The following is a 26,588-nucleotide window of genomic DNA, read 5'->3' as shown; positions in this document are numbered from 1 at the left end:
ATAACATATGGCCCCAAAAATATTGTGATGAATTCAACAATAATGGTAATAATTATTATGCTCTTATAACCAACAAATGGGTCTGTGTGCCAATAGTAACTCACTTATTGTGTAGAAGTCCTAAACAGTCCTTATTCCATACGGACATATATCAGTTCCAATATTCCTGTAATGGAAAATGTCCTTGTAATAGGTTTTAAGCACTCAAATAAATGCAGGGATAGACAGATGAGCTGTGTCCACCAAAACCAAGCTGCTGTGGTGGTGTTAGCAGGGAGAGCCTGGAGTGATGTTATTACAGCCAGCCGTTTACCCCCGCACGGAGGAGGGAGAGCGGTGTCTGCAGTAGCCGCCAGTTTGGAGTGAAAAGCAGCCGTGCACAGGCTGTCGGACCCGGACCGCTAGATGTTACCTCTGCGACATGATGTAAGTGAGCTCTCACCTGAAACGGCTGGGCTGACCTCCCACGGGCAGCTCCGATTGAGCCTCCCTGCACTTCACCTGGTATAGAAGAGGAATTGTTGGAGCCACGGATGTATTGCGCTGGCTGTGTGTGGAAGCCAGCCACGCTCTGAATGGCGATGTTAGGGCTGCGGCTCCTTGCCGGGCTCCAAATCAGCCTCACTTGAATATGCCGCCAACGAGATCAAAAGGCACCGGAGCCCCGGCACCTAAGCGTCAGCTGGGCGGTGGAAAGCTGTCAGACACAGCGGCCGTCAAGGACTGATCTCCTGTAGTGGCTCAGATTGAGCTGGACTTCAGATGATGAAAGGGTGGTGACGATGGCAGGTCTCAGGTGTGGCAATATGCGGACGTTGGCAGGTCCCGGTGGGGAAGCAGAAGATTCTGATGAAACCGACTGCCCTTAAGTCAGAGAAACGCGTTAATTAGGGCTGGAGCTACAATTTTATGGTTCTGACCGCCTCTGTACACCTGCTTCTGGGCTTACTGCCGATTATCTCCGCCACCTTGGAGCCGCGTCTGCTTCCCCCCCGGGACCTGCCAACGTCCGCATATTGCCACACCTGAGACCTGCCATCGTCCCCACACCGCTGCTCCCGCACTGCTTGGTCTTCCTAGTGTTACAGGATACGGCTTCTGCATATCACTACATCTGCGGTGAGCATTCAGTCGTGTGCGTGTGGGGGTTTAAAAGAGAAGCAGGACGCAGGCTAGGAGATCTCAACATTCTTCTCCGTGTAGGCGGCTTTCAAAATTACACTCCAAATATGCCCTTTCCAGCATAATATCTACAGAGGTATCTGCAATTTACGGTGGATCTGTTTCACTATACAGAGTTTGAAGCGGGACATCTCATTTATCAATACTCTGCATCGTTTCCATAGGTATCAATTGGATATTCCATTTTTACAATATATGGGACATTATTGTTTTATTAATAGTTATCAGCAATGGTCAGTTGATTCTATGCTCCATATTTAGCAACTATGTTGTTTAATTGATTATATATCATTTAAATATTTTAATAAATTGTATCTATCTATTCAGCATCTTGCGCTCTCTTATATAGTTATATGAGTATAATTATATCTACAAAATATACTGTGTATTTAGGTGTTACAGATACCTTACATGGGAGCTGCAGTCTACATGTCATTATATTAGTGTGAACTTTATACATTGTTTATAATTTACTATAGCGCCTGTATTGATTTTGCTTCAATAGTAATATCAATTTTGGTTGTTATATTTCTTATACTTATGTGATTCCTGACAAAGGTTTTAAGACTGAAACGCCGAAATAAATCCGGGAGAGTCCGGCCCTGTTTGTATTAAGACCGTGAGTGCCACCTGTTACATCAGAAATACACTGCTCGAAAAAAATAAAGGGAACACTTAAACAACACTAACTCCAAGTCTATCACACTTCTGTGAAATCATACTGTCCACTTAGGAAGCAACACTGATTGACAATCAATTTCACATGCTGTTGTGCAAATGGAATAGACAACAGGTATAAATTATAGGCAATTAGCAAGACACCCCCAATAAAGGAGTTGTTCTGCAGGTGGTGACCACAGACCACTTCTCATCTCCTATGCTTTCTGGCTGAAGTTTTGGTAACTTTTGAAAGCTGGCGGTGCTTTCACTCTAGTGGTAGCATGAGACGGAGTCTACAACCCACACAAGTGGCTCAGGTAGTGCAGCTCATCCAGGATGGCACATCAATGCGAGCTGTGGCAAGAAGATTTGCTGTGTCTGTCAGCATAGTGTCCAGAGCATGGAGGCGCTACCAGGAGACAGGCCAGTACATCAGAAGATGTGGAGGAGGCCGTAGGAGGGCATCAACCCAGCAGCAGGACCGCTACCTCCGCCTTTGTGCAAGGAGGAACAGGAGGAGCACTGCCAGAGCCCTGCAAAATGACCTCCAGCAAGCCACAAATGTGCACGTGTCTACTCAAACGATCAGAAACAGACTCCATGAGGGCCCGACTCCACAGGTGGGGGCTGTGCTTACACCCCAACACCGTGCAGGACGTTTGGCATTTGCCAGAGAACACCAAGATTGGCAAATTCGCCACTGGCGCCCTGTGCTCTTCACAGATGAAAGCAGGTTCTCACTGAGCACATGTGACAGACGTGACAGAGTCTGGAGACGCCAAGGAAAAGGTTCTGCTGCCTGCAACATCCTCCAGCATGACCGGTTTGGCAGTGGGTCAGTAATGGTGTGGGGTGGCATTTCTTTGGGGGGCCGCACAGCCCTCCATGTGCTCGCCAGAGGTAGCCTGACTGCCATTAGGTACCGAGATGAGATCCTCAGACCCCTTGTGAGACCATATGCTGGTGCGGTTGGCCCTGGGTTCCTCCTAATGCAAGACAATACTAGACCTCATGTGGCTGGAGTGTGTCAGCAGTTCCTGCAAGACGAAGGCATTGATGCTATGGACTGGCCCGCCCGTTCCCCAGACCTGAATCCAATTGAGCACATCTGGGACATCATGTCTCGCTCCATCCACCAACGCCACGTTGCACCACAGACTGTCCAGGAGTTGGCGAATGCTTTAGTCCAGGTCTGGGAGGAGATCCCTCAGGAGACCATCCGCCACCTCATCAGGAGCATGCCCAGGCGTTGTAGGGAGGTCATACAGGCACGTGGAGGCCACACACACTACTGAGCCTCATTTTGACTTGTTTTAAAGGACATTACATTAAAGTTGGATCAGCCTGTAGTGTGTTTTTCCACTTGAATTTTGAGGGTGACTCCAAATCCAGACCTCCATGGGTTAATACATTTGATTTCCATTGATCATTTTTGTGTGATTTTGGTGTCAGCACATTCAACTATGTAAAGAACAAAGTATTTAATAAGAATATTTCATCCATTCAGATCTAGGATGTGTTATTTTAGTGTTCCCTTTTTTTTTTTTTGAGCAGTGTATATATCTATCTATAATTTTGGCTTTAATTTTTTCCAAATATGGACCAAAAAACTAAAACTAAAATAAAAATTTGGCCCTTTCTTCCTAGATTATTATTAACCCCAATAACATTAATTTACAGTCATTTACAGTCAATTTTGACCACCTCACAATATGTTCAACTTTTCGACTATTTTGGCCCAAAGGCTGCAGTGAGCTGGTTGGTTAAACTAAGTGACAGAGCAGCGGCACAAATACACGGCACATTACACCGCACAGTAGTGTCCGTTATTCACATTACACCACACAGTAGTGTCCGTTATTCACATTACACCACACAGTAGTGTCCGTTATTCACATTACACCGCACAGTAGTGTCCGTTATTCACATTACACCACACAGTAGTGTCCGTTATTCACATTACACCACACAGTAGTGTCCGTTATTCACATTACACCACACAGTAGTGTCCGTTATTCACATTACACCACACAGTAGTACCCCTTATACGTTAACTGCAGTAGAGCCCCTTATACACGTTACTCCAGACAGCAAAGCCCTTATACATGTTACGCCAGATAGCCTTTATACACGTTACGCCAAACAGCAGAGCCCTTATACATGTTATGCCACAAATCAGAACCCTTAAACGTGTTACGCCACACAAAGATAACCCTTATAAATGCTACGCCACACAGCAAAGCCTTTATATATGTTACGCCACAGCAGAGCCCTTATACACGTTACGCCAGAGAGGAGAGTTTTTATACACATTATTCCAATGAGCAGTAAGAACCACACTAAAACACATAAAATGACACACACACACACACACACACACACACACACAGTTTAAATGTAAATAGTTATTTTTGGAAGAAGTTACTGGAGCCTAGATGTCACTGTATAGAAAAGAAGGTGCTGCAGCTGTCCCTACCTTTACCTATTAGCAGTGCCAGGATTTGGACGTTGTGTTTGTGATTTTTCTCTTGGGGCTGCAGAGTGCGGAGAGCCCCAAGCAGATAGCGATGACCGGCTGTGTTGGAGCACGGCTCTCCCGTAGCCCAGTCTCCCGTTCAGTCTACTCCCTCGATGTGCTAGGATTGTGTGGAGCTTGGTCAACAGTCCACAGAGACATCGCTGGTGGCACTTCAAATGTAGTGCCGGCCGCCAGCCAATCAGCAGCCAGGTCAAGGAGCTCCAATTGGCTGGCAGCTGGTGCCACATTTGATGTGCCACCGGCGATATCTCTGTCTAAGTGGCAGCACCATACACATTACTTCCACCTGGCCCACAGTCACCTCCCTGTTATTCCAACCCTGAAATGCCCAGCATAGGCGTGCGCATGCCTATGGTTGTGGATGCAGCGAATGGGGGGGTGGGGGGGGTGGTTAAGGGAGAGAAGACAGGAGAGGGTTGTCTGGGGGCGGCACGGGTGCAGCGAATGGGGTCGGTGGGGTTTGAGTCCGTGAGGGGAGAGAAGTCAGGAGAGGGTAGCTTGTGGGGTAGGGGGGGGGGGGGGCCGCAGGTGCCGTGAATGGGGGGGGGTTGGGGCTGTGAGGGGTGAGAGAAGGCAGGAGAGTGTAGCCTGGGAGAAGGGAGAGGGGGTTGTAAGGGTAAAGAAGCCAGAAGAAGGTAGCCTTTGGGTGGGGAGAGGGGGGTCCGCGGGTGCCGCGGTTGGGGGGGTTAAAGCTAGGGGGGAGAGAGAACATGATGGGGAGGGGGCTTGCAGCTGTGAGGGGAACCTGTGGGACTAGTGTTGTGGGAGGAAGGGAAGCGAGCAGGAAAGGAGAAGCCAGGGAGGAGAGGGGAGAATAATAAGAGAGCCGTGACTGGAGCGACAGGAAGAAGACAGGGCAGCCACTCACTGCATGGCCATGTGTCACTCTCTCTGTGCCGCGCTCTTCTGTCTGGGCGGGTGCTGGAGGAGATCTGTCTTGCGAGAGGACAGCGGCTGCAGAAGCACAGAGCTCTTCCCAGCAGCGGCCTCTGACAGCTCCCGGCAGGCTGCAGGAAGTATGGTGAGCGTTACAAGCTACTGGGGGCGGGGCCACATGCTGCAATCGGCCCCGCAGACCGTCCGGCCTCCCGGGAAACTTCCCAGTAACTGTAAGGGCCAATCCGCCCCTGAGGGAAGAGCACCGCTGGAAGCTGAAAACCGGTGTCAGGTACCTGCCGGTCGCAGGATGCAATGCTGGGACACTGCAGAGTCAGGCTGCACCGCAAGGTGGTAGCTGGTGCTGGTCTCTAGTGGAGCTGAACACAGGAGCTGGAATACCTGGATCAATAGCAGAACAACCACAGGCAGGAGAGCCTTCTATCACAGGGTATGACAACTGAAGCACTGACATCTTTCCACCCCAGGAACAGGATATTTATACCTGCTGGGAAGCAGGGATTGGCTGGCTGATTAAGCAGAGTCTAGAGTGCAGCTGCTGGATAATTAGGCACAGACCTGAGTGCAGCTGATAGGCCTTAAAACAACATGTGATGTAAACAAACATGGCTGCGCCCATGTTTGAATTTGGAGGGAAAGACTGTTTGTAACTTGCATGTGAGTTTTAACCATGAAGCTGCCAGAATCACAATGAAGAGACTTGAGGCAATGGGATGCAGTGTGCTGCACGCGGACAGCGCAGATGGAATCCAGGCTTGGAACACTGGGACAGTCTCAGGAGGCATTTGGAAGGTAAATACTGATGAGAAATTACCCGGATCATGACAATGCTGAGCTGTGATGGGCCGGCTCACATGCCTGTCTATAGATATATAGAGCGATCAATAAAAAAAAGATAGAAGGAACCACATCTACATATTATTAGAATAACTCAAAGAAAATATACACAGCTTTATTGTCACCACAATACGGACGTGGATAAGAGAAATGCCACTGGCTCTCACCAATTCTACGCTATTTCACAAGACGGACATCGATCAACAACTTCAATGAATTACTCTGAGAATACACCATTTCCCATTCCTGCACTTCCCAATCACCGGGCATTGGTGACAATAGGTAGAGTCACGGTGGCATGGAACCAGGATCTCACTGGTGGCCATGTTACCATGGTGACCCACTGCTGCAGGGAGCAAAATGGCCGACCTATCTGTAGTGAGAGGACAATGGATTCCTGACATCCAGTGATAGGAGGGAAGGAAGAGGGCTCTACATAACACTTATGATAACTGGTGGTGATGTACAGAGCAGGGATTTGTTCCTAGGCTTTGTTCCGTGGCTCATATGGAAGTGAGGGACTCTGGGAATACAAAGTCCACGATGTTCCCTGTGTGATATAACATCTTTGTCAGTGTTCCCCATTAATGAGTGGTTCCTATAAGGATATTGCCCCCTGCTGGCTGTACGGGGAATGACAGGCAGTCTCTTAGCTGCTAGTGCCGCTCCTGGGCCTGCATGGCCATCTGTTGGCTCAGCTTCCGAGCGATCTCTCCAATCAAAGTCCAGTACTCATCAAAGCTGATCTTCCCGTCCTCGTCCGCGTCCAGCGACTGGATGAGCTTGTTGGCGGCTTCTTTGTTCTGCGTGTTCTGAGAGGAGACAGAGAGAGGAGGAAAATGATGGATGATGCAGCGATGGGAGTACAGCCCTTTTCCTGAGCTGCTTACATTACAGAAACCAATGAGATCAGAGCACAGGGGGGATGGCTGAGAGGCACACTGATGAGATCAGAGCACAGGGGGGATGGCTGAGAGGCACACTGATGAGATCAGAGCACAGGGGGGATGGCTGAGAGGCACACTGATGAGATCAGAGCACAGGGGGGATGGCTGGGAGATACACTGATGAGATCAGAGCACAGGGGGGATGGCTGAGAGGCACACTGATGAGATCAGAGCACGGGGGGATGGCTGAGAGGCACACTGATGAGATCAGAGCACAGGGGGGGGGAGGGCTGAGAGGCACACTGATGAGATCAGAGCACAGGGGGGATGGCTGAGAGGCTCACTGATGAGATCAGAGCACAGGGGGGATGGCTGGGAGATACACTGATGAGATCAGAGCACAGGGGGGATGGCTGAGAGGCACACTGATGAGATCAGAGCACAGGGGGGATGGCTGAGAGATACACTGATGAGATCAGAGCACAGGGGGGATGGCTGAGAGGCACACTGATGAGATCAGAGCACAGGGGGGGATGGCTGAGAGGCACACTGATGAGATCAGAGCACAGGGGGGGATGGCTGAGAGGCACACTGATGAGATCAGAGCACAGGGGGGGATGGCTGAGAGGCACACTGATGAGATCAGAGCACGGGGGGATGGCTGAGAGGCACACTGATGAGATCAGAGCACGGGGGGGTGGTGGCTGAGAGGCACACTGATGAGATCAGAGCACAGGGGGGGATGGCTGAGAGGCACACTGATGAGATCAGAGCACGGGGAGGGGATGGCTGGGAGGCACATTGATGAGATCAGAGCACAGGGGGATGGCTGAGAGGCACACTGATGAGATCAGAGCACGGGGAGGGGATGGCTGGGAGGCACATTGATGAGATCAGAGCACAGGGGGGATGGCTGAGAGGCACACTGATGAGATCAGAGCACAGGGGGGATGGGTGAGAGGCACACTGATGAGATCAGAGCACAGGGGGGATGGCTGAGAGGCACACTGATGAGATCAGAGCACAGGGGGGATGGCTGAGAGGCACACTGATGAGATCAGAGCACAGGGGGGGATGGCTGAGAGGCACACTGATGAGATCAGAGCACAGGGGGGGATGGCTGAGAGGCACACTGATGAGATCAGAGAACAGGGGAGATGGCTGAGAGGCACACTGATGAGATCAGAGAACAGGGGGATGGCTGAGAGGCACACTGATGAGATCAGAGCACAGGGGGGATGGCTGAGAGGCACACTGATGAGATCAGAGCACAGGGGGGGATGGCTGAGAGATACACTGATGAGATCAGAGCACAGGGGGGATGGCTGAGAGGCACACTGATGAGATCAGAGCACAGGGGGGATGCTGAGAGGCACACTGATGAGATCAGAGCACAGGGGGGATGGCTGAGAGATACACTGATGAGATCACAGCACAGGGGGGATGGCTGAGAGATACACTGATGAGATCACAGCACAGGGGGGATGGCTGAGAGATACACTGATGAGATCAGAGCACAGGGGGGATGGCTGAGAGGCACACTGATGAGATCAGAGCACGGGGGGGGGATGGCTGAGAGGCACACTGATGAGATCAGAGCACAGGGGGGATGGTTGAGAGATACACTGATGAGATCAGAGCACAGGGGGGATGGCTGAGAGGCACACTGATGAGATCAGAGCACAGGTGGGATGGCTGAGAGGCACACTGATGAGATCACAGCACAGGGGGGATGGCTGAGAGGCACACTGATGAGATCAGAACACAGGGGGGATGGCTGAGAGGCACACTGATGAGATCAGAGCACAGGGGGGATGGCTGAGAGGCACACTGATGAGATCAGAGAACAGGGGGATGGCTGAGAGGCACACTGAAGAGATCAGAGCACAGGGGGGGATGGCTGAGAGGCACACTGATGAGATCAGGGAGATGGCTGAGAGGCACACTGATGAGATCAGAGCACAGGGGGGGATGGCTGAGAGGCACACTGATGAGATCAGAGCACGGGAGGGGGATGGCTGAGAGGCACACTGATGAGATCAGAGCACGGGGGGATGGCTGAGAGATACACTGATGAGATCAGAGCACGGGGGGATGGCTGAGAGATACACTGAAGAGATCAGAGCACAGGGGGGATGGCTGAGAGGCACACTGATGAGATCAGAGCACAGGGGGGGGGATGGCTGAGAGGCACACTGATGATATCAGAGCACGGGGGGGGATGGCTGAGAGGCACACTGATGAGATCAGAGCACGGGGGGGGATGGCTGATAGGCATACTGATGAGATCAGAGCACGGGGGGATGGCTGAGAGGCACACTGATGAGATCAGAGCACAGGGGGGGATGGCTGAGAGGCACACTGATGAGATCAGAGCACAGGGGGGGTTGCTGAGGCACACTGATGAGATCAGAGCACAGGGGGATGGCTGAGAGGCACACTGATGAGATCAGAGCACAGGGGGATGGCTGAGAGGCACACTGATGAGATCAGAGCACGGGGGGATGGCTGAGAGATACACTGAAGAGATCAGAGCACAGGGGGGGTGGCTGAGAGGCACACTGATGAGATCAGAGCACAGGGGGGGGATGGCTGAGAGGCACACTGATGAGATCAGAGCACGGGGGGGGGGATGGCTGAGAGGCACACTGATGAGATCAGAGCACGGGGGGGTGGGTGGCTGAGAGGCACACTGATGAGATCAGAGCACAGGGGGGATGGCTGAGAGATACACTGATGAGATCAGAGCACAGGGGGGATGGCTGAGAGGCACACTGATGAGATCAGAGCACAGGTGGGATGGCTGAGAGGCACACTGATGAGATCACAGCACAGGGGGGATGGCTGAGAGGCACACTGATGAGATCAGAGCACAGGGGGGATGGCTGAGAGGCACACTGATGAGATCAGAGCACAGGGGGGATGGCTGAGAGGCACACTGATGAGATCAGAGAACAGGGGGATGGCTGAGAGGCACACTGAAGAGATCAGAGCACAGGGGGGGATGGCTGAGAGGCACACTGATGAGATCAGGGAGATGGCTGAGAGGCACACTGATGAGATCAGAGCACAGGGGGGGATGGCTGAGAGGCACACTGATGAGATCAGAGCACGGGGGGGGGATGGCTGAGAGGCACACTGATGAGATCAGAGCACGGGGGGATGGCTGAGAGATACACTGATGAGATCAGAGCACGGGGGGATGGCTGAGAGATACACTGAAGAGATCAGAGCACAGGGGGGATGGCTGAGAGGCACACTGATGAGATCAGAGCACAGGGGGGGGGATGGCTGAGAGGCACACTGATGATATCAGAGCACGGGGGGGGATGGCTGAGAGGCACACTGATGAGATCAGAGCACGGGGGGGGATGGCTGATAGGCATACTGATGAGATCAGAGCACGGGGGGATGGCTGAGAGGCACACTGATGAGATCAGAGCACAGGGGGGGATGGCTGAGAGGCACACTGATGAGATCAGAGCACAGGGGGATGGCTGAGAGGCACACTGATGAGATCAGAGCACAGGGGGATGGCTGAGAGGCACACTGATGAGATCAGAGCACGGGGGGATGGCTGAGAGATACACTGAAGAGATCAGAGCACAGGGGGGGTGGCTGAGAGGCACACTGATGAGATCAGAGCACAGGGGGGGGATGGCTGAGAGGCACACTGATGAGATCAGAGCACGGGGGGGGGGGATGGCTGAGAGGCACACTGATGAGATCAGAGCACGGGGGGGTGGGTGGCTGAGAGGCACACTGATGAGATCAGAGCACAGGGGGGATGGCTGAGAGATACACTGATGAGATCAGAGCACAGGGGGGATGGCTGAGAGGCACACTGATGAGATCAGAGCACAGGTGGGATGGCTGAGAGGCACACTGATGAGATCACAGCACAGGGGGGATGGCTGAGAGGCACACTGATGAGATCAGAGCACAGGGGGGATGGCTGAGAGGCACACTGATGAGATCAGAGCACAGGGGGGATGGCTGAGAGGCACACTGATGAGATCAGAGAACAGGGGGATGGCTGAGAGGCACACTGAAGAGATCAGAGCACAGGGGGGGATGGCTGAGAGGCACACTGATGAGATCAGAGAACAGGGGGATGGCTGAGAGGCACACTGATGAGATCAGAGCACAGGGGGGGATGGCTGAGAGGCACACTGATGAGATCAGAGCACGGGGGGGATGGCTGAGAGGCACACTGATGAGATCAGAGCACGGGGGGATGGCTGAGAGATACACTGATGAGATCAGAGCACAGGGGGGATGGCTGAGAGGCACACTGATGAGATCAGAGCACGGGGGGATGGCTGAGAGATACACTGAAGAGATCAGAGCACAGGGGGGATGGCTGAGAGGCACACTGATGAGATCAGAGCACAGGGGGGGGTGGCTGAGAGGCACACTGATGAGATCAGAGCACAGGTGGGATGGCTGAGAGGCACACTGATGAGATCACAGCACAGGGGGGATGGCTGAGAGGCACACTGATGAGATCAGAGCACAGGGGGGATGGCTGAGAGGCACACTGATGAGATCAGAGCACAGGGGGGGGATGGCTGAGAGGCACACTGATGAGATCAGAGCACAGCGGGGATGGCTGGGAGGCACACTGATGAGATCAGAGCACAGGGGGGATGGCTGAGGGGCACACTGATGAGATCAGAGCACAGAGGGGATGGATGAGAGGCACACTGATGAGATCAGAGCATGGGGGGATGGCTAAGAGGCACACTGATGAGATCAGAGCACGGGGGGGGGATGGCTGAGAGGCACACTGATGAGATCAGAGCACAGGGGGGATGGCTGAGAGGCACACTGATGAGATCAGAGCACGGGGGGATGGCTGAGAGGCACACTGATGAGATCAGAGCACGGGGGGGGATGGCTGAGAGGCACACTGATGAGATCAGAGCACAGGGGGGATGGCTGAGAGGCACACTGATGAGATCAGAGCACAGGGGGGATGGCTGGGAGGCACACTGATGAGATTAGAGCACAGGGGGGATGGCTGAGGGGCACACTGATGAGATCAGAGCACAGGGGGATGGCTGAGGGGCACACTGATGAGATCAGAGCACAGGGGGATGGCTGAGAGGCACACTGATGAGATCAGAGCACAGGGGGATGGCTGAGAGGCACACTGATGAGATCAGTACACAGGGGGGATGGCTGAGAGGCACACTGATGAGATCAGAGCACGGGGGGATGGCTGAGAGATACAATGATGAGATCAGAGCACGGGGAGGGGGATGGCTGAGAGGCACACTGATGAGATCAGAGCACAGGGGGGATGGCTGAGAGGCACACTGATGAGATCAGAGCACGGGGGGATGGCTGAGAGATACACTGATGAGATCAGAGCACGGGGGGGGGATGGCTGAGAGGCACACTGATGAGATCAGAGCACAGGGGGGATGGCTGAGAGGCACACTGATGAGATCAGAGCACGGGGGGATGGCTGAGAGGCACACTGATGAGATCAGAGCACGGGGGGGGATGGCTGAGAGGCACACTGATGAGATCAGAGCACAGGGGGGATGGCTGGGAGGCACACTGATGAGATCAGAGCACAGGGGGGGATGGCTGAGAGGCACACTGATGAGATCAAAGCACAGGGGAGATGACTGAGAGGCACACTGATGAGATCAGAGCACAGAGGGGATGGATGAGAGGCACACTGATGAGATCAGAGCACAGAGGGGATGGCTGAGAGGCACAATGATGAGATCAGAGCACAGGGGGGATGGCTGAGAGGCACACTGATGAGATCAGAGCACGGGGGGGATGGCTGAGAGGCACACTGATGAGATCAGAGCACAGGGGGGATGGCTGAGAGGCACACTGATGAGATCAGAGCACAGGGGGGGATGGCTGAGAGGCACACTGATGAGATCAGAGCACAGGGGGGGATGGCTGAGAGGCACACTGATGAGATCAGAGCACGGGGGGATGGCTGAGAGGCACACTGATGAGATCAGAGCATGGGGGGGATGGCTGAGAGGCACACTGATGAGATCAGAGCACAGGGGGGGATGGCTGAGAGGCACACTGATGAGATCAGAGCACGGGGGGATGGCTGAGAGGCACACTGATAAGATCAGAGCACGGGGAGGGGATGGCTGGGAGGCACATTGATGAGATCAGAGCACAGGGGGATGGCTGAGAGGCACACTGATGAGATCAGAGCACAGGGGGGATGGCTGAGAGGCACACTGATGAGATCAGAGCACACGGGGATGGCTGAGAGGCACACTGATGAGATCAGAGAACAGGGGGATGGCTGAGAGGCACACTGATGAGATCAGAGCACAGGGGGGATGGCTGAGAGGCACACTGATGAGATCAGAGCACAGGGGGGGATGGCTGAGAGATACACTGATGAGATCAGAGCACAGGGGGGATGGCTGAGAGGCACACTGATGAGATCAGAGCACAGGGGGGATGCTGAGAGGCACACTGATGAGATCACAGCACAGGGGGGATGGCTGAGAGGCACACTGATGAGATCAGAGCACAGGGGGGGTGGCTGAGAGGCACACTGATGAGATCAGGGCACAGGGGGGATGGCTGAGAGGCACACTGATGAGATCAGAGAACAGGGGGATGGCTGAGAGGCACACTGATGAGATCAGAGCACAGGGGGGGATGGCTGAGAGGCACACTGATGAGATCAGAGAACAGGGGGATGGCTGAGAGGCACACTGATGAGATCAGAGCACAGGGGGGGATGGCTGAGAGGCACACTGATGAGATCAGAGCACGGGGGGGATGGCTGAGAGGCACACTGATGAGATCAGAGCACGGGGGGATGGCTGAGAGATACACTGATGAGATCAGAGCACGGGGGGATGGCTGAGAGATACACTGAAGAGATCAGAGCACAGGGGGGATGGCTGAGAGGCACACTGATGAGATCAGAGCAAGGGGGAGGGATGGCTGAGAGGCACACTGATGAGATCAGAGCACAGGGGGGGGATGGCTGAGAGGCACACTGATGAGATCAGAGCACAGGGGGGATGGCTGAGAGGCAAACTGATGAGATCAGAGCACAGGGGGGGATGGCTGAGAGGCACACTGATGAGATCAGAGCACAGGGGGGGGGGGTGGCTGAGGCACACTGATGAGATCAGAGCACAGGGGGATGGCTGAGAGGCACACTGATGAGATCAGAGCACAGGGGGATGGCTGAGAGGCACACTGATGAGATCAGAGCACGGGGGGATGGCTGAGAGATACACTGATGAGATCAGAGCACGGGGGGGGGGTGGCTGAGAGGCACACTGATGAGATCAGAGCACAGGGGGGATGGCTGAGAGGCACACTGATGAGATCAGAGCACAGGGGGGATGGCTGAGAGGCACACTGATGAGATCAGAGCACAGGGGGGATGGCTGAGAGGCACACTGATGGGATCAGAGCACAGGGGGGGGTGGCTGAGGCACACTGATGAGATCAGAGCACAGGGGGATGGCTGAGAGGCACACTGATGAGATCAGAGCACAGGGGGGATGGCTGAGAGGCACACTGATGAGATCAGAGCACAGGGGGGATGGCTGAGAGGCACACTGATGAGATCAGAGCACAGGGGGGGATGGCTGAGAGGCACACTGATGAGATCAGAGCACAGGGGAGATGACTGAGAGGCACACTGATGAGATCAGAGCACAGAGGGGATGGATGAGAGGCACACTGATGAGATCAGAGCACAGAGGGGATGGCTGAGAGGCACAATGATGAGATCAGAGCACAGGGGGGATGGCTGAGAGGCACACTGATGAGATCAGAGCACGGGGGGGATGGCTGAGAGGCACACTGATGAGATCAGAGCACAGGGGGGATGGCTGAGAGGCACACTGATGAGATCAGAGCACAGGGGGGGATGGCTGAGAGGCACACTGATGAGATCAGAGCACAGGGGGGGATGGCTGAGAGGCACACTGATGAGATCAGAGCACGGGGGGGTGGTGGCTGAGAGGCACACTGATGAGATCAGAGCACAGGGGGGGATGACTGAGAGGCACACTGATGAGATCAGAGCACGGGGGGATGGCTGAGAGGCACACTGATGAGATCAGAGCACGGGGAGGGGATGGCTGGGAGGCACATTGATGAGATCAGAGCACAGGGGGATGGCTGAGAGGCACACTGATGAGATCAGAGCACAGGGGGGATGGCTGAGAGGCACACTGATGAGATCAGAGCACACGGGGATGGCTGAGAGGCACACTGATGAGATCAGAGAACAGGGGGATGGCTGAGAGGCACACTGATGAGATCAGAGCACAGGGGGGATGGCTGAGAGGCACACTGATGAGATCAGAGCACAGGGGGGATGGCTGAGAGATACACTGATGAGATCAGAGCACAGGGGGGATGGCTGAGAGGCACACTGATGAGATCAGAGCACAGGGGGGATGCTGAGAGGCACACTGATGAGATCAGAGCACAGGGGGGATGGCTGAGAGATACACTGATGAGATCACAGCACAGGGGGGATGGTTGAGAGATACACTGATGAGATCAGAGCACAGGGGGGATGGCTGAGAGGCACACTGATGAGATCAGAGCACAGGGGGGATGGCTGAGAGGCACACTGATGAGATCAGAGCACAGGGGGGATGGCTGAGAGGCACACTGATGAGATCAGAGAACAGGGGGATGGCTGAGAGGCACACTGAAGAGATCAGAGCACAGGGGGGGATGGCTGAGAGGCACGCTGATGAGATCAGAGAACAGGGGGATGGCTGAGAGGCACACTGATGAGATCAGAGCACAGGGGGGGATGGCTGAGAGGCACACTGATGAGATCAGAGCACGGGGGGGATGGCTGAGAGGCACACTGATGAGATCAGAGCACGGGGGGATGGCTGAGAGATACACTGATGAGATAAGAGCACGGGGGGATGGCTGAGAGATACACTGAAGAGATCAGAGCACAGGGGGGATGGCTGAGAGGCACACTGATGAGATCAGAGCACAGGGGGGGGATGGCTGAGAGGCACACTGATGAGATCAGAGCACAGGTGGGATGGCTGAGAGGCACGCTGATGAGATCAGAGAACAGGGGGATGGCTGAGAGGCACACTGATGAGATCAGAGCACAGGGGGGGATGGCTGAGAGGCACACTGATGAGATCAGAGCACGGGGGGATGGCTGAGAGGCACACTGATGAGATCAGAGCACGGGGGGATGGCTGAGAGATACACTGATGAGATCAGAGCACGGGGGGATGGCTGAGAGATACACTGAAGAGATCAGAGCACAGGGGGGATGGCTGAGAGGCACACTGATGAGATCAGAGCACAGGGGGGGGATGGCTGAGAGGCACACTGATGAGATCAGAGCACGGGGGGGGATGGCTGAGAGGCACACTGATGAGATCAGAGCACGGGGGGGATGGCTGAGAGGCACACTGATGAGATCAGAGCACAGGGGGGATGGCTGAGAGGCACACTGATGAGATCAGAGCACAGGGAGGGATGGCTGAGAGGCACACTGATGAGATCAGAGCACAGGGGGGGTGGTGGCTGAGGCACACTGATGAGATCAGAGCACAGGGGGATGGCTGAGAGGCACACTGATGAGATCCGAGCACAGGGGGATGGCTGAGAGGCACACTGATGAGATCAGAGCACGGGGGGATGGCTGAGAGATACACTGAATAGATCAGAGCACAGGGGGGGATGGCTGAGAGGCACACTGATGAGATCAGAGCACAGAGGGGGGGATGGCTGAGAGGCACACTGATGAGATCAGAGCACGGGGGGGGATGGCTGAGAGGCACACTGATGAGATCAGAGCACGGGGGGGATGGCTGAGAGGCACACTGATGAGATCAGAGCACAGGGGGGATGGCTGAGAGGCACACTGATGAGATCAGAGCACAGGGGGATGGCTGAGAGGCACACTGATGAGATCAGAGCACAGGGGGATGGCTGAGAGGCACACTGATGAGATCAGTACACAGGGGGGATGGCTGAGAGGCACACTGATGAGATCAGAGCACGGGGGGATGGCTGAGAGATACACTGATGAGATCAGAGCACGGGGAGGGGGATGGCTGAGAGGCACACTGATGAGATCAGAGCACAGGGGGGATGGCTGAGAGGCACACTGATGAGATCAGAGCACGGGGGGGGGATGGCTGAGAGGCACACTGATGAGATCAGAGCACGGGGGGGATGGCTGAGAGGCACACTGATGAGATCAGAGCACGGGGGGGATGGCTGAGAGGCACACTGATGAGATCAGAGCACAGGGGGGATGGCTGAGAGGCACACTGATGAGATCAGAGCACAGGGGGATGGCTGAGAGGCACACTGATGAGATCAGAGCACAGGGGGATGGCTGAGAGGCACACTGATGAGATCAGTACACAGGGGGGATGGCTGAGAGGCACACTGATGAGATCAGAGCACAGGGGGGATGGCTGAGAGGCACACTGATGAGATCAGAGCACAGGGGGGATGGCTGGGAGGCACACTGATGAGATTAGAGCACAGGGGGGATGGCTGAGGGGCACACTGATGAGATCAGAGCACAGGGGGGATGGCTGAGAGGCACACTGATGAGATCAGAGCACAGCGGGGATGGCTGGGAGGCACACTGATGAGATCAGAGCACAGGGGGGATGGCTGAGGGGCACACTGATGAGATCAGAGCACAGAGGGGATGGATGAGAGGCACACTGATGAGATCAGAGCACAGGGGAGATGACTGAGAGGCACACTGATGAGATCAGAGCACAGAGGGGATGGATGAGAGGCACACTGATGAGATCAGAGCACAGAGGGGATGGATGAGAGGCACACTGATGAGATCAGAGCACAGAGGGGATGGCTGAGAGGCACAATGATGAGATCAGAGCACAGGGGGGATGGCTGAGAGGCACACTGATGAGATCAGAGCACGGGGGGGGATGGCTGAGAGGCACACTGATGAGATCAGAGCACAGGGGGGGATGGCTGAGAGGCACACTGATGAGATCAGAGCACAGGGGGGGATGGCTGAGAGGCACACTGATGAGATCAGAGCACAGGGGAGATGACTGAGAGGCACACTGATGAGATCAGAGCACAGAGGGGATGGATGAGAGGCACACTGATGAGATCATAGCACAGAGGGGATGGCTGAGAGGCACAATGATGAGATCAGAGCACAGGGGGGATGGCTGAGAGGCACACTGATGAGATCAGAGCACGGGGGGGATGGCTGAGAGGCACACTGATGAGATCAGAGCACAGGGGGGGATGGCTGAGAGGCACACTGATGAGATCAGAGCACAGGGGGATGGCTGAGAGGCACACTGATGAGATCAGAGCACAGGGGGATGGCTGAGAGGCACACTGATGAGATCAGAGCACGGGGGGATGGCTGAGAGGCACACTGATGAGATCAGAGCACAGGGGGGGATGGCTGAGAGGCACACTGATGAGATCAGAGCACAGGGGGGATGGCTGAGAGGCACACTGATGAGATCAGAGCACGGGGGGGATGGCTGAGAGGCACACTGATGAGATCAGAGCACGGGGGGGGATGGCTGAGAGGCACACTGATGAGATCAGAGCACGGGGGGGGATGGCTGAGAGGCACACTGATGAGATCAGAGCACGGGGGGGGGATGGCTGAGAGGCACACTGATGAGATCAGAGCACGGGGGGGATGGCTGAGAGGCACACTGATGAAGACACTACACGTACCAGAGCCTGGTTTGGAACCCATTCTCTTCCCTCGCTGAGGGGGCTATAGGTGACGCAGTACAAGACACCCCCGCACTCACCGTCAGCACGTGCTGCAGTTCCTGAGTCACCATCTTGCGGAACTCCTTTTTGTTCATTTTGTCTTGTTTTCCTTTCTTTTCAGCGTAGACATAGAAATTACGCACTAGAACTTCTATGGCCGATTCCAGCTCACTGCAGCCCGACGCCATCTGTGTGCACAGAAGAGAGCACCCTGCAAGAAAGAGAGAGTGGCAATGTGTGAAAGAGTGCGGCAGAGGGTGTAAGAGTGCGGCAGGGTGTGAGAGAGAGCGGCAGGGTGTGAGAGGGTGCGGCAGGGTGTGAGAGAGAGCGGCAGGGTGTGAGAGGGTGCGGCAGGGTGTGAGAGTGTCAGAGTGTGAAAGTGTGACAGGGTACGAGAGAGAGTTGCAGGGTGTGAGAAAGCGGCAGGGTGTGAGAGAGAGCGGCAGGGTGAGAGAGCGGTAGAGGGTGAGAGAGAGCAGCAGGGTGTGAGAGCGGCACGGTGTAAGAGAGAGCAGCAGGGGGTTAGAGAAAGTGGCACGGTGTGAGAGAGAGTGGCAGGGTGTGAGAGAGAGCAGCAGGGTGTGAGAGAGTCAGGGTGTGAGGGCGACAGGGTGTGAGAGAAAGCGGCAGGGTGTGAGAGAGAGGCGCGGTGTGAGAGAGAGCGGCAGGGTGAGAGAGAGGTAGAGGGTTAGAGAGAGTGTCAGGGTGTGAGAGCGGCACGGTGTAAGAGAGAGCAGCAGGGGTTAGAGAGAGTGGCACGTTGTGAGAGAGAGTGGCACGTTGTGAGAGAGAGTGGCACGTTGTGAGAGAGAGTGGCACGGTGTGAGAGAGTGGCACGGTGTGAGAGAGAGTGGCACGGTGTGAGAGAGAGCGGCACTGTGTGAGAGAAAGCGGCAGGGTGTGAGAGAAAGCGGCAGGGTGTGAGAGAGAGGCGCAGTGTGAGAGAGAGCGGCAGGGTGAGAGAGCGGTAGAGGGTGAGAGAGAGCAGCAGGGTGTGAGAGCGGCACGGTGTAAGAGAGAGCAGCAGGGGGTTAGAGAGAGTGGCACGGTGTAAGAGAGAGCAGCAGGGGGTTAGAGAGAGTGGCACGGTGTGAGAGAGAGCGGCACGGTGTGAGAGAGAGCGATGTCTCTGCTCACCAGGGTGTGGGTGCTTGTTCCAAGTGAGTGCGTGCTCACCCAATAGCGTTACTATAAGTGCTGCACTCCGCTGAGGACCCGTACCTATGGCAGGAGGGCGCTATACGCATTCACTAATATCACATGTATACAGTGCGGATCACTATGTTATCAATGTACATAGAGACCTATAGGTGCCTGTTGCTTAGTGTAGGGTGTGGTTCATAGAGTCGACCACACTTACTGTAGGTCAACAGTGGTTTGGTCGACCACTATTGGTCGACAGTGACTAAGTCGACACCCAAAATAGGTCGACACAAGCAAGGTCTACAATACAAAAGGTCAACATGAGTTTTTTTTGTTGTGTTTTGTGTCGTTTTCTCCGCACAGTGACCGGGAACCCCAATTAGTGCACCGCGTCCATAGGTGTGCGCAGGGGGGGGTGCCTGGTGCGCACAAACACCCCCTAATGTCTGGCACCTCGATACCCCATGCCTGATGCAGCGATCGCCGAGCAGGCTGATTACTGTCCCCTCTATGCTGCACCCTGTCAGGACTGCATTACTGACCAGACGCCTGGGTTAATCAAGGATGCCACCACCCACCTATCACACCCGCCACATGCCCACCTCTCTCCTTCTATGCTATGCCAACGCCAGCCACTGATGAGGATCAGCAAGCAGCCAGCGTTCCTCTAAGGAATACAAATTCAATACTGGCAGGCGGCCGGCAGCAGCATTGACACGTCACTCGTTTTTCCAGCAGCAGCAGTACTAGTCTGCGACTGTCAGTGTCAGTGAGTGGCTGACTTGTAAGTAAGCTGCTGCAGCTTGCAGGGGAAAGAGAGGGGGAGCCAGACCAGGCTGAGGAGGAGCTTTGTAATTGCAGTGAGTGCCATCAGGGGTGTTTGTTTGGTGCACACCACAACATCTGACAATGTATCTGCTTTATTAGGCTTGGCACAAGGGTGGATATTTTATATTGCGTTGACCGTCAATAGATGGTGCTAGACACACCTCTCCGACGGTGCACCCCCTAATAAAATGTGCTGTGCACGCCTATGACCGCGTCCCCTTGCATGGCTCGCTTCCCTGCGCTCGGCACAGGTTACCGATCCCAGTCGTAGCCCACATGGGTCGTAAAGTATGAAAAAGTTTGAAAAATATTCCAAAACTCATGTTGACGTTTTGTCATGTCGACCTAATGACCGGATACCTTAGTGCATAGGGAGATGGCCGATATACTCTCTATAATACCCTGCGGAATATAAATAACCATTAATAAGTAATTATAGATATTTTCTACTGATGGTCAGCAGAAGATCCCCCCTCTCCTTCCTCACCAGCTGCCTCATATAAGAGATGTGTACGTCCTTCCTCACCGGCCCCCTCATATAAGAGATGTGTACGTCCTTCCTCACCGGCCCCCTCATATAAGAGATGTGTACGTCCTTCCTCACCGGCCCCCTCATATAAGAAATGTGTACGTTCTTCCTCACCGGCCCCCTCATATAAGAGACGTGTACGTCCTTCCTCACCGGCCCCCTCATATAAGAGACGTGTACGTCCTTCCTCACCGGCCCCCTCATATAAGAGACGTGTACGTCCTTCCTCACCGGCCCCCTAATATAAGAGCCCCCTCATATAAGAGATGTGTACGTTCTTCCTCACCGGCCCCCTCATATAAGAGATGTGTACGTCCTTCCTCACCGGCCCCCTCATATAAGAGATGTGTACGTCCTTCCTCACCGGCCCCCTCATATAAGAGACGTGTACGTCCTTCCTCACCGGCCCCCTCATATAAGAGATGTGTACGTCCTTCCTCACCGGCCCCCTCATATAAGAGACGTGTACGTCCTTCCTCACCGGCCCCCTCATATAAGAGATGTGTACGTCCTTCCTCACCGGCCCCCTTATATAAGAGACGTGTACGTCCTTCCTCACCGGCCCCCTCATATAAGAGACGTGTACGTCCTTCCTCACCGGCCCCCTCATATAAGAGACGTGTACGTCCTTCCTCACCGGCCCCCTCATATAAGAGACGTGTACGTCCTTCCTCACCGGCCCCCTCATATAAGAGATGTGTACGTCCTTCCTCACCGGACCCCTCATATAAGAGATGTGTACGTCCTTCCTCACCGGCCCCCTCATATAAGAGATGTGTACGTCCTTCCTCACCAGCCCCCTCATATAAGAGATGTGTACGTCCTTCCTCACTGGCCCCCTCATATAAGAGATGTGTACGTCCTTCCTCACCGGACCCCTCATATAAGAGATGTGTACGTCCTTCCTCACCGGCCCCCTCATATAAGAGATGTGTACGTCCTTCCTCACCAGCCCCCTCATATAAGAGATGTGTACGTCCTTCCTCACTGGCCCCCTCATATAAGAGATGTGTACGTCCTTCCTCACCGGCCCCCTCATATAAGAGATGTGTACGTCCTTCCTCACCGGCCCCCTCATATAAGAGATGTGTACGTTCTTCCTCACCGGCCCCCTCATATAAGAGATGTGTACGTCCTTCCTCACCGGCCCCCTCATATAAGAGATGTGTACGTCCTTCCTCACCTGCCCCCCTCATATAAGAGATGTGTACGTCCTTGCTCACCGGCAGAGCCGGCCCTAACCAATATGATGCCCTAGGCAAGATTTTGGCTGGTGCCCCCTAGCATCGCCGCTAGTTCTGCAGGAGATGTCTGGCATAAGTCAGCTGGCAGCTCTGCTAACGTCGGCCGCCTTTTGTTTATGAAAATGCATTTTATTTGCATTACTATGTGGCTAGGACGCACAAGCATCTTCTGCTGATTAAAATGATATGCAGCATGCCTATATTCTGTGTGCGACTGTGGCTGTATCTGCATACAAAATGCTACATTACAGTGATTTCCAGGAATACACTGCAACGTAGCATTTCGTATGCAGATACAGCCGCAGTCACACACAGAATATAGGCATGCCGCATATCATTTTAATCCGCAGAAGCTGCTTGTGCCCCTAGGCACACCAAATGCCCTAGGCATTTGCCTAGTTTTCCTATGCCTAAGGCCGGCTCTGCTCACCGGCCCCCTTATATAAGAGATGTGTACAGGCCTGTATATTAATTATTGGCTCATAGACTCAATAACTGTAATTTCTTATCACAGAAAAGGGGAATAATGGCTGTCTGTGTAATAATACACCCAGAGGTACAGGCTCCTATAGGGGCCCGTCTCAGCGATGCGTATAAGTGATCGCATTACTTGCTGCTTAGGGGCCCGCTACTGCCCGTACACAGTTATCAGACCGGTCGTGTGTGAGCGGCCATTGCCAGGAGGAAAGCTGCAGATCCTGCCCCAGGTAACTATAGCGATCTGTATCCCATAGGCTACAACTGCTGGTGTCACGTAAAGATGGCGGCAGCTGCCGCAGACAAGCGATGCCGGTGTAATAAAAAATGTCAGATTGTAGTAGATATCACTGACATTGGCTGCGTCCCCTGTACATGCCCGCCAGGGATCCCGATATTTATTAGTGCCCGCCAGTAATCTTTGATGAGTGGATCCCATATTATGAAGTGATTCTCTGGACAGGACAGGATGGCGGGATGCGTCAACGCTGACCTCTGAAAACGCCATTATAAGATGCTGGCTTCTCTCATATGCGCCCTGCTCCGCAGTGTGATAGATGAGGACTAGATCCATCATCGCCTGGAGAGAGATAAACTACCAGCCAATCAGCTCCTAACTGCCATGTTAAAAGTTGTGTTTGAAAAATGACAGTTGGGAGCTGATTGGCTGATAGTTTATCTCTCTTCGTTTTATCACTCTCCAGGCGATGACGCATCTAGCCCACATTCTGGTGCTTGGGTGCAGTGCCATCTTTAGATGGCGTTACCCTATAGAAGTCTAATTCCATGTTTCCCCTGTGAGGGATCTAATGGGATCCCTCTCAGCACCCCCAGCACCGTGTGCATCACATGACGCAGGCGCAGTATGATTTCCAGGTCATAAACCCGGAACACCATCTATAGCAGAGGACGTGTCTTGCTGAGAGATGGAATCTTCCTGCATATGGTATTAATAAACGCTGACATGCTATAGGTGACAGGATACATCACATTCACAATGCGAGTGTGAGGTATAATGTAATAATATAATATCATGTCCCCCTTCCCCATCACATGACCCTCTGCTCCGCTCCTGGGCTTCCCTCCTGCTGTATCATTGCCCTCACCTGTGCTGGGCTAGATTGACAATAAAGGAGTTTCAGCACAGGTGATGTTGGGTTGTCCTACCTGTGACCTTGTCTGCCCCCCTCCCATATACATCACCCACCCCACCCCTATACCAGTGCTCACATCCCCCCACTCTGTGCCTCCTTCCTGCCCCTTCCCCCTGCACACAGCAGAGCCCCCCCTCTGTATACACTGTATGTATATATGTGTGTATATATAGTGTAATGCATGTTCCTGTTACCAGAGGGCTGCAGCCGTGCTCCTGGCTTCCTCCATCCCTGAGACCTGATCTCTCCCCCTCCCCCTGCACACAGCACAGTCCCCCCTCTGTATACACTGTATGTATATATGTGTGTGTGTGTATATATAGTGTAATGCATGTTCCTGTTACCAGAGGGCTGCAGCCGTGCTCCTGGCTTCCTCCATCCCTGAGACCTGATCTCTCCCCCTCCCCCTGCACACAGCAGAGCCCCCCCTCTGTATACACTGTATGTATGTATATATGTGTGTGTATATATAGTGTAATGCATGTTCCTGTTACCAGAGGGCTGCAGCTGTGCTCCTGGCTTCCTCCATCCCTGAGACCTGATCTCTCCCCCTCCCCCTGCTCACAGCAGAGCCCCCTCTCTGTGTACACTGGGTATATATGTATATGTGTGTGTATACAGTATATGTATATATAGTATAATGCATGCATGTTCCTGTTACCGGAGGGCTGCAGCCGTACTCCTAGCTTCCTCCTTCCCTGAGACCTGATCTCTTCCTCCCTCTCCCAGTATCCTGGTTGGTGGCCTCCTTCCTCTCCAGCCTCCAGCTACTCCCCCATGGGCTGCACCTATTATGTGGCTGCAGCTGCTGCCTTCCCCCTGCCCTGCCTGCTGCAGCTTCTCCAGCCTGATCTCCCCCCTGCTCCCTACCCTGCCTGCTGCTGCTTCTTCTCCAGCCTGATCTCCCCTCTTCCCCCTGCCTGCTGCAGCTTCTCCAGCCTGATCTCCCCTCTTCCCCCTGCCCTGCTGCAGCTTCTCCAGCCTCATCTCCCCTCTTCTACCTACCCAGCCTGATCTCCCCTCTGCCCCCTGCAGCTTCTCCAGCCTGATCTCCCCCTGCTCCCTACCCTGCCTGCTGCTGCTTCTTCTCCAGCCTGATCTCCCCTCTTCCCCCTGCCCTGCCTGCTGCTTCTTCTCCAGCCTGATCTCCCCCTGCTCCCTACCCTGCCTGCTGCTGCTTCTTCTCCAGCCTGATCTCCCCTCTTCTACCTACCCTGCCTGCTGCTTCTTCTCCAGCCTGATCTCCCCTCTTCCCCCTGCCTGCTGCAGCTTCTCCAGCCTGATCTCCCCTCTTCCCCCTGCCTGCTGCAGCTTCTCCAGCCTGATCTCCCCTCTTCCCCCTGCCCTGCCTGCTGCAGCTTCTCCAGCCTGATCTCCCCTCTTCTACCTACCCATTGTATTATACCTTGTTGAGCTCAGATATAAATGTGCGCAGTTGGGTACATCATGTAGTCAGCATTACCACAATTACATTGTGTCACTGTCACAGATGCCGGCATGCACTATGTATCTATAATGTGCTGCGAGTGTCAGGCGCTTTAACCCTTTGTATGCCCCAGCGCTCCTCTGAGTGTCAGAGAATCATTGGTTTTGCTTCTGGGTACTGCACAAATGTGGCTGCGTATTTTACCGCAGTCGCGTCTCCATCATTATGCAAATGCCACTACCAGCCCTTCCCTGGCGTACATCCGTGCGGCTGAGTGTGGAACAGCAGCGCCCACAGTCGCTGTAATACCGACCTGGCGATATTTTATCCATAAACGGCGACAAGTGGCTGTGTAAGAAGCAGGAGCGCAGCAAAAAGTCACACATGCATCTCCCCTAGCGACAATTACGCTCGGAGACTTGACGAATCCCTTTTACAGGAAAGTCACTCCTGCCGCACGGCTGCGATATTACCAGCATGGCGGCAGGAAGCAATACACTAGAGACACTGCCACAGGAGGAACACCCCAAAATACTTGTCATGCCCGAATTTTTGCTGCCGCTCCCGTCTGTATGTATGTGTTTCCATGGTAACAAGTAGCAGCATTATGGGGTCTATTTACTAAGCCTTGGAGACAGATAAAGTACCAACTAATCAGCTCCTAACGGCCATGTTCCAGGCTGGGTTTGTAAAATGACAGTTAGGAGCTGGTTGGCTGGTCCTTTATCTCTTTCCATGGCTCGGTGTAGAGACCCCTCAATAGGTTCCATGGCTACTGATCTGAACTTCTGTGCACCAGGGTCAGTGCATGGCACATATAGGATTGTCTCCTTATCACTGTCATTATGTAAAAAGACCATTTTTATCCCTGTTGAGAGGACTCGGCCATTATTATTGTATGTATGTATATATATATATACATATATATATATATATATATACTGCAGACTTACCATTCTATGCCTATATTCTGGGGCGCTCATACATTACACAGGTTCTGGGGCTGGGTGACTTTAAGCCTGCATATC

The 26,588-nt window shown here is 54.0% G+C and overlaps 3 protein-coding genes across 8 annotated transcripts in view; 1 reads left to right on the top strand and 2 right to left on the bottom strand.

Annotated features, from left to right (window-relative positions):
- Nucleotides 1-5,761, bottom strand: part of LOC134980080 (protein S100-A16-like) — a 57,856-nt gene extending 52,095 nt beyond the window's left edge. The window contains exon 1 of one of the 5 annotated variants that reach the window (XM_063946718.1): nucleotides 5,660-5,761. In XM_063946718.1, coding sequence (XP_063802788.1) covers nucleotides 5,660-5,732 — 73 coding nt within the window. In that variant the 5' untranslated portion in view covers nucleotides 5,733-5,761. The other 4 variants (XM_063946723.1, XM_063946724.1, XM_063946719.1 and 1 more) reach the window with 4 other exon arrangements.
- LOC134980083 (protein S100-Z-like) overlaps nucleotides 1-26,588 on the top strand; it is a 32,366-nt gene that overhangs the window by 268 nt on the left and 5,510 nt on the right. The gene's annotated exons all lie outside the window — the stretch shown is intronic.
- On the bottom strand, nucleotides 6,197-26,534 carry S100A16 (S100 calcium binding protein A16). Of its 2 annotated transcripts, none has more exons than XM_063946726.1 (3): nucleotides 26,514-26,534; nucleotides 18,798-18,970; nucleotides 6,197-6,927 (listed from the first exon to the last, which is right to left on the bottom strand). In XM_063946726.1, exons 2-3 carry the CDS (start codon nucleotides 18,945-18,947, stop codon nucleotides 6,772-6,774), a joined length of 306 nt encoding a protein of 101 aa, XP_063802796.1. In that variant the 5' UTR covers nucleotides 18,948-18,970; nucleotides 26,514-26,534; the 3' UTR covers nucleotides 6,197-6,771. The 2 variants fall into 2 exon arrangements, with proteins under 2 accessions (XP_063802796.1, XP_063802795.1); XM_063946725.1 differs by lacking the exon at nucleotides 26,514-26,534 and adding an exon at nucleotides 24,796-24,903.

This window comes from Pseudophryne corroboree, chromosome 12 (genome assembly GCF_028390025.1).
Source record: "Pseudophryne corroboree isolate aPseCor3 chromosome 12, aPseCor3.hap2, whole genome shotgun sequence".
NCBI classification, from domain to species: domain Eukaryota; kingdom Metazoa; phylum Chordata; class Amphibia; order Anura; family Myobatrachidae; genus Pseudophryne; species Pseudophryne corroboree.
This window is presented reverse-complemented; position numbering and strand designations above follow the sequence as displayed.

What these genes read in the sequence shown, in the direction of transcription:
- S100A16 (XM_063946726.1), bottom strand. Translation starts at nt 18,947, where the DNA reads ATGGCGTCGGGCTGCAGTGAGCTGGAATCGGCCATAGAAGTTCTAGTG. An exon ending in AACTGCAGCACGTGCTGACG is followed by an intron (nt 6,928 to 18,797) that starts GTGAGTGCGGGG and finishes GTCTCCTCTCAG; the next exon opens with AACACGCAGAACAAAGAAGC.